General features: G+C 37.9%; 1 protein-coding gene across 1 annotated transcript in view; it reads right to left on the reverse strand.

Annotated features, from left to right (window-relative positions):
• LOC125014597 (SH3 domain-containing protein 19-like) overlaps positions 1-6,315 on the reverse strand; it is a 27,473-nt gene extending 21,158 nt beyond the window's left edge. The window contains exon 1 of the mRNA XM_047595818.1: positions 5,192-6,315. Coding sequence (XP_047451774.1) covers positions 5,192-5,282 — 91 coding nt within the window. The 5' untranslated portion in view covers positions 5,283-6,315. The remainder of the gene's footprint in view (positions 1-5,191) is intronic.
• Between the last annotated feature and the right edge of the window lie 2,541 nt (positions 6,316-8,856).

The raw sequence follows: 8,856 nt of genomic DNA on the forward strand, positions 1-8,856 counted from the left end.
TTCCCAAAGATCCCGCAAGACGGCAGATGTGGATTAAAGCAATAAAGTGAGATCCCTCACTTTTTATCTGGGACAGAATCCAGCATTTTCCAAGACTTGTTTGTTTAGTTTTTAACGCAATGTCCAAGTTAGTCTAATGTTTATAATGTAGATTACAAAGGGATGTTGCTCATTTAGTGCTAAACATATTCACAATGAGATAGAAATTCGGGATTGAACACTTGTATAATAAATAAAGATAAAAGAATAATTTCATGTATGTTGTGGTGCTTTTAGAGATTCATTTAAACTGTGTTAACATTATTAAAGGTTGGTATATAACAGAAACTATTTACGAAGGAAAGTTAATGAGGTAGTTTTATATATCTGGGCGCTTCAGGTCAGGAACATCGTCCCCGTCGGCTGTTTTAATGCTCAAAAACAGCAAACCTGGGGCATGATAAGACTCAGTGATATGTAACTTGCTCAGTTTTGCCTCGTACTGGTCATTTTGCACCTGTTTAAAGTGCAGTAAACTCTGACGGCCTGAAATCAGTGCTGGTCGGAATATAAAACTTTGCTAACTCTTTCAGAGCTGGTTTGAAGCTAGCGGCAGCACATGTCTAAAGCTGTTGACACGTTTAGGAAGCCGAATACAAACTTGGGACGCCCACATGTGACATTTATCACATGTAACGTTCCCAGACGAGCTCCATGTGGGGGAAAAAAAAAAAAAGGGTCAAAACGTTTGATTGGGTAAAATAAACGTATCCAGCTCAAAATATTCATCTGCAGTTTCGTCCAAAAGGCGACTGCATCCAACAAATTTCAATAAATTGGTTTTCTGATATGTACGAATATAAAGCAGAGCCGCGGTTTGACTTTAAATTAAAAAAAGGCTTTAATTAAGCTGCATTACCGAACGCTAATGAGAAGCCAAAGACAAACGGATGCCACAGAAATCAATAACAGACAGACTGCACTTAAATCATTAAATCCCCAGAGAGACCAGGAATGCAGCACACAAACACTTCAGATTGTTTTCCAGCGCATTAGTTTGTGGTGTCAATGAGCTCATATTTAAAACCCAGTGAGACTTTTACCACGTTTAAATTTATTTCTTTGTCCTTTAAAAAGTAGCCGACGAACAGTTAAGGGAAACAGACGTTTGGTGGAAGTCTTTGGTTTTATGTTTGGGGCAAAACCATGAGCGTAAATGTCACATTTTACACTTGAGAACATTTTATTGTTGTGATGTTTATACAGTTGGTGGATGCTAATGTTGCTGCTGCTGCTGCTGCTCTCCTTAAAGGCAACCAGGCTCTACACTGACCATGGGTCTGTGGAAAACACATTCTGGGATGTTGCAGCAATGACAGGGCGCCTACGTACGTAGCCTGTGGCACTGGTGTGAGTCATTTATTTACACTTGTGCCTCGTCGGTCTGGCTCGCCCTATGGCATCGCGCCCAAACGCGAGTCAGCTTTTTTGCCAGTCAGGTTCATTTTTGGTTCTACTTCCACCGCCACTTTCGACAGTCGTTTCCATTACTCGTAGAAACGTGCAAAACTTGGAAACAAAATGGAAACACATTTCTTAACATGTCTCAGATATCACTAAAACATTTTTATTGAACGTTTTTCCAGATACGTTGACATAACTGTGTCGCAAAAGTGCAACTGAAACACTTTTTGTGGCATTTCCCCGTCACCAGCTTCAACTGGAGATGACGCAGGGAGTCACGTGACCAGTTCATTGAAGTCCGTCTTCCACAAAGTGAAGCCGAGAATTTAAGAGGATTATGGGATACCGAAAGACGGGACTTTACCAGAGTTACAGCTCATTCACAAAACACCTTTCAATGGAAACAGAACTGTATTGAAATTTCAGAAATAACGCTTTTATTTTGCAAAACGCAGCCAACGGCAACTGAAACTTTCCCCGAACTTTCATTAAACACGAGTCATACAAATCTCCTCAGTTAACCTTACAGATTCTTTATTGATGCGAAACAATCAATTTGAAAATTGCAGGGATGGAGAAGACGCCGGAAATACTAAACCAGGATTAACAAACCTGGCTACCCCCACTAGCCTCTGCGTCAACTTAACGTACAAGTATTAACCTGACCTCTTCTCCAAACGTTTGCCTCAGGGAAACAACGCCCACCACTTTTTTTCCCGACCACCAAATTCATCACGGTGATAACGGGCTCGCAGTGTCGTGGAAACCGAGGCGGAACGTCAATGTTGACAGTTTGCAACAACAAGAGACAAAGAACTGTTTGTTGCTGGCAGCAACTTGAACACATGTAAGAGATGGGCAACTAATTGACACATGACGCGATCGCAGATTCCCTCAAAACCACCAGACGCACCAGGCCAATAACACGCTACATCAAGCAGAGCTAGCTCCATGCGCACAAAGGGAATATTTTTTTTATGTTCAGATTGTTGTACTCAGAAACATAAGAGCGTTACCAAGGTAACCAGAGCCTTTGACGGCCACGAGCAACCAACTAGCTTTGTGTGGGGTCGAGGCTGAAAACATTGCCACTAGCATGAAATTAAACTGGATTGTTAAAGAGGTAAAAGCAGCAGGACTCAGTTAATCTTTGGTCATTAAAGCGGCAAAAAAAACCCCCACAAAAATGGCCTGTATTTACATAATCTCAAAATTGTTAGTGTATCTGCTCACACTAGCCTGTCGGCTCACCTTTCAGTCAAATGCTAACTACCTATTTTCTCCGTTTCCTCTTCTCCCAAACAAACAGCTACAACAATAAAACCATTTACAGAAGCAGAGAAGTGATTCCTCATCCTGCTCTGTCGTCTCCAACATCCACCACAAACACTCGACTTTTTCAACAGTTAAAAGCAAAACAGCTAAAAAAAAGCGTCACGCGTCAACAGGTGATATTGCGTCATATTATCATTTCAAGCATGCGTCATGTGAACGGCACCATCTGAACTCATCACATTTATAAAGGAGCGCACTGAACAAGTCAAACAACAAACAGACGATGTGCAATAATTCCCGCTATAATTCTCATAACAAGGTGCAATGAATATGTACAATAACTCCACATGCGTCAACTTGTGCAATAATTTCATGTGACGTGCAATATCTGTGACTCATTATTATGTGCGAACGGGTTTGTTAAGTCATGTTAGTGTTTTATATTTTGTACATATTTTGTATTCTAGTTTTGCACATTTCCTTCCTCTTCAGTACCTAATGGGGGCCTTAGGTGACCTTAATTGTGATGTACCTGTACAATGACAATAAATACACTCTATTCTATTCTATTCTGTTTTATTCCCTCGAAGGATCAGGTCATGTTAAACTATAACTTGTGTTTCCCTGAACGAGACCAAGACCGAGTTGCTGAAATCTTGGCACAGATTAAAGCGCCATAACTGTCAACAGGGAACTGCCTCAGTGTATTTACGCATGCAAACTTTGACCCAGATAGTGACAAGATCTCATGTTGGTACAAGAATTTATCGTGCTGGGTTCCAGAAAGCTACACCCATGTTAATACAAAACGTTTTTGCCTGTCAGTTTCTGCGTGAATGTGTAAATAAAGCGGTTACTAAAGGGCCAATCATAACTTACGTTAATGAATAACCAATGATCTGATCAATACAGGTAAAAAGAAAGTCCTAGAGGAGATTTTTAAAAAAGCCAAGAGTCAAAACATAGTAAAACACATAGTTTAAGCTCATTTGGGGCTGTAAACGGAGAATTTCCGGTCTTTCTTTATGGAATGACTAAAATGATAATCAGAATAGATGCCAACTCATTCTCGCTTAAATGATTCATTAATCTGCCACTGATCTCCACTTTTAAACTAGAGTTCAAGAAGTATGCATGTACGAAGGAAGCAGATTATAAATGAGTGTCTGACTTTAATCTTTCAAACAGGCTCTTTCACTACTGATCAATAGGCTGAATATTTGGTAATGATATCAGACCAATCTGGTCAATCAAATGTCATTTAAAGTGAAAAAGCCTGAGCTGTGCGAATGGCCATCAGTCAAACATTCAGCAATGTGTAGTTTAAGGTCATTAAAGTCAAATTTTTGCATTTTTGTTTTAAAAGTGATTGTGACAACAGTTAGAAAGCAAAGCTGATCAGCAAATTGACTAATAAAACAACCGTTTCCACTATAAATTGTGACATTTCAACTTATTTGGATTCAAACACAAACCTACAAATGCTGATGTTGGGTTAAAGTAGAACAGATGTATAAAGGAAGCAGTTATCAACCCAAATTCACATGTTCACTGTCAAAAATCCTTTTGATTAATAAATTACCAATGATTCGGTCCAAAAAAAAAACAAAAAAAAAAACATAATAAGTAAATAAAGATGAGATACACAAAGTACCAAGAGCCAGAAATTCAGTAATATGTAGTTTAAGGTCATGAAAGTAAAATAAAGTCAAGGAATTTTCCACATTTTGATTTTAAAATGACTAAATCAATTTTGAAACACAATTTTTAAACAACGACTCAAATAAAAAACGATCAATTAATCAGTTCATCATTAACAACTGATCTGGTCCATAAATGCTCATAAAAGCTAATCAAAAATAAGGATTATTTAAAAAATAAACAGATGATGAGATCAGAAACCTGCAGAAGACCATCTTAAAGTCTCTTCAACCAAAGTCAGTTCGAACAAGTCGATTAATCGGCTTTTTACGTCCACTATGATTATTTATTTATTTATTTACATATATATATATAATGAGAATATCAAACCTAAATATTCTTTCGGTGCTGGTGATAAACGATGCAGACATTTAAACCTGCAATTAACTTGTATTTTTAGACCAGACTTTTTTTTTTTTTTGTAGTTTTCAGTTTTCGTCGACTTGCATCAACAATGTGAGAGATTTTACAGCCCCGCTACAAATATCACAGTAAAGAGAGATTTACGAGCACAGAGAAGCTTTAAACTCACCAAAAAATGCAACAGAAACCCTCGAATATTAAGAATTTTAAACAAATAAGTAGATTTTTTTTAAAGCTTTGTCGCTAGATACGTGCGGACAGTGAAGTTTCATGTTTGTATTTTGAGTCTTAGAAAAGTATCTGACCTGTGACAGCTGGTTTTAACCACAGCAGTCGACACGTTGACTATAAATCGGGATTAATCGGTTAAAACAGAGAAGAGTTGAGTTTGTGTTTTTCGCTCTTTTACCTCCGGAGCTGTTCGGCGGTCGTCGGACCACTTGTTCCCGGGTGTCCCTCATCATGTTCTCCTCCTCTTCCTCCGGCCGAGCCTCGGCCATTTCTCCTGCTCTTTATTTATTTACGCACCTATTTATTTATCCCTTACCCTTTCACCTCTTTATCCCTTTATTTCCCTTCCTCCAGCTCAGATAGAAAATGGAGTTGGCTCAGAAAAACGGTGACATTATTCCTCCTCCTCCTCCTCCTCCTCCTCCTCCTCCTCTTGCTTTTTCGAGACAAGTTCACCCAAACACCGTCAACTTCATCGGCCGAAATGACGCCCGGGTTCAGTTACACACTTCGGCTCCGTGTTCGCCAGCTTCCGACAAGTGAATCGGTCCGATCTTTGCGGTTAGTTCTTAAAACTCTGAAGTTTTGCGCAGAGTTTCGGGCTGAGGTGGACTTTCTCCGAGCTTCCCTGTTTTCACCGATACACACAAGCCGCACGCGCTCCGGCTGTGTGACGTCACCAGCCGGAAGCGATAATGCGGAGGACAAAACAATTAGCTAGCAAAACAATTAGCATTAACAAACAACAATAAAAAAAGGAGGAAGACTTTGGACTGACCCTGGTCATGAGTCACAACCAAAAAAACTACTGTGAAAATGACGACAAATACACACAAAAAACTACTAAGTGACACAAAAAATAGGCTAAACAACTAAAAACTCACAAAATTGAACCACAACGACAATGAAGCAACAACTACAGAGAGACTTAAAATCAAAAGAAAGACACAAAACAACTACGGACAGGCAAAACAGTGAGACGCAAAACAAAGACAAAGTGATACAAAACTACTACTAAGAGATGCAAGAGATAAGAAGACGACTACAACTAGAAAAAATAACTACCAAGTCTCATAATGGTCCCAAAGAGACACAAAAAACAAGGAGGGACAAAGAAATACACAACAATGACCAAAAAAAGAGAGACACAAAACCACTACAAAGGGACAAAATAAGATGCATAATGATTCCAGAAAGTCACAAAACAACCACTAAATAAACACAGGGCCACACAAACAGACACAAATCAATCCCAAAGACTCATAATCATCCCAAAAAGACACGTAAAAACGAAACACAAAGCAAACACACAGAAACACAGGACAACTACAGGCAGACAAAGGAACTAACACCCTTTAATCATTAATGATTTTACAGGGGTTGTTAAATCAACTGAACATGACGGTTACACTGTACCAGAAAATGTTCTGGGTTATAGGTGGCTTCGTTTGGCCGTGGAATAACACCATTAGCTCGTCTCTGTTTCGTTTTTGTTTAATTGTTTTCTACATTGTATGTATCTCCTGTTATCTTAGCCAGGTGTCTGTAGAAAAAAGCTGACTCTGACTGAACGGAGGAATGTAAACAAACAGGTCCAGGCTGATTTAACCCTTTGACTTCCACACTAAGAAACAGGATTAATCACAATCAAACATCATTCATTTTTAATCTTTATTAATAGTGTGCACTGCAAACTGAGTATTTCGTCATATCATAATTAACCCTTTAACTGGCTTTGTAACCACATCTTTTTCATAGTAGCATCAGCTTAACTTCTCCTTTTGTACCTATTGCTAGTCATTCAATTTGTAAGATACACACATTTGCCCATGTGTGAACACATTATATATAGAAATATCTAAACTTTTATACTTTTCGAGCTACAGCGCTTCTGAACACAGAAAATATCTCATCACACAACTTCGTGTGAACATTTTAATAATGATATGTCAGTGAATGCGATTAATATAGATTAAAAATGGATGATATTTAATCACGATTAATCGTATTTCTGAGTGTGGAAGTCAAAGGGGGTTCACACAATATAAACACTGAACCTGTATGATGTATATATTTGAGCTGTGGTCATCTGTTCAAAAGCGCCTTTATAAAAGTATAAAAGCCACAGATTGGATATTTCTATATATAATGTGTTCACACAGGGACAAATGTGTGTATCTTACAAACTGAATGACTAGCAATTGTTAGAAAATGTGTTCAAAATGAGAAATTAAGCATTTTGTTGTCTGCTTCTACTACAAAAAAGATCAACCATGTGGTTACAACGCCAGTCAGCGGGTTCTTATTTATTTATTTAGAAATATAATATTCTACGTTATGTCCAGTAGCTTCATCTCATGGAAACAGATATGAAAGATATATCAAGTTCTATAATAATATGAATATGTGATGCCGTGTAGCATCAGTAATGACCACAGTCCAGTTGGTTCGTCACAGTTATAGACAATGCACAATGTGGACAATGTCCATGATGGACGAGAGTTTGTTTAAGGTCCGAGTCCGGACCGAGTGTGAAATAAGGAGTCTTTTTTCCATACTGCCGTCAGATTCCCAAACAGCTGGACTAAAATTTTGCCTGTATTTATTACAGTAATTGCTCACTTTTCTTTCTTTCTTTCTTTCTTTCTTTCTTTCTTTCTTTCTTTCTTTCTTTCTTTCTTTCTCTCTTTCTTTCTAAATTGTATATATTGTCTTTTTTTTTTCTCTCGCTAAATGAAATTCATGAAATTCCTGTGTACGTTGCTCATTTGGCCAATAAAGCGATTCTGATTCTGGTTCCTGACATTTTTTTGACCTGTCATTGGTCAGTTAATAACTGAGAGGATATTCATTCATTAATTGATGGTTTGGATGAAAATTCATACTGAACATTTCTGACTTTATTTTACTTTCATGACCTTAACCTGTTTTAGACTCTTTGGCCACTTGCACAAATCACCATTTTTCACTTCACACAACGTTTTTTTTTTACGTTTTATTGACCAGATAATTCAGGTTATTCCTTACACTCTTACTTGCACTAGTTGTTTTATATTTTGTATGATATGTTTTTTTTTACATATATATATATTCTGTTTCTAACATTTATATAAACGTATTGTTAGGCATCTGTGTGGACGGTAAAAGAAGGTTTTCATTGTACAGGGAAACATGTTTATACACTGTACATGTGACGATAAACTCTTTGAGCCTTGAATCTTTGACAACCTGATTCATAAACCAGCTGTAGCTCCATCGTTTTGCCGGCAGGGGGCGCTACTGGTGAACGTATGGCGAACGGAGGGCATGATCCATCCCTCCAACCACAACACATTCATCAAATACCTTCTGCAGAGCTGCTCTGTGAAGAAATATCAACACAACGCCATCATCTGCAAACACTGACCTCCAGCACCACATTTAAAATATCTATCTTATTTCTGCTGAGCTTTGTAAACATGAATTGTACAAGAGTTTGTGATTAAATGACCTTATAGGCAAACCAAAGGGTGCCTCATACACAGAAAACCAAATATAGCCAAGAACAAGTGAGAACACGTTGATATTAAAGACACATTTCACATTAAATGAGGTTTGTGATCCAGATGATGAAGTTGGCTGCGATCCAGATGACCTATGTAGGAAAAGTAGATTAATGGGCCTCCTGCTGTTCTCTAACACCGGCCATTAACCTGTTTCCACGGTGATTAACAGCATCTATCTGTCTAATGTGTTGTAAATATCTGTGTCATACATTTTTAAATAATAATGAATGAGGAAAACAGTAGTAATAACCTATTATTAACTCAAATAAAATGATATTACGTGAAGTACAAATAGCAG

The sequence above is a fragment of the Mugil cephalus genome, chromosome 1 (genome assembly GCF_022458985.1).
Source record: "Mugil cephalus isolate CIBA_MC_2020 chromosome 1, CIBA_Mcephalus_1.1, whole genome shotgun sequence".
Classification (NCBI taxonomy): Eukaryota; Metazoa; Chordata; class Actinopteri; order Mugiliformes; family Mugilidae; genus Mugil; species Mugil cephalus.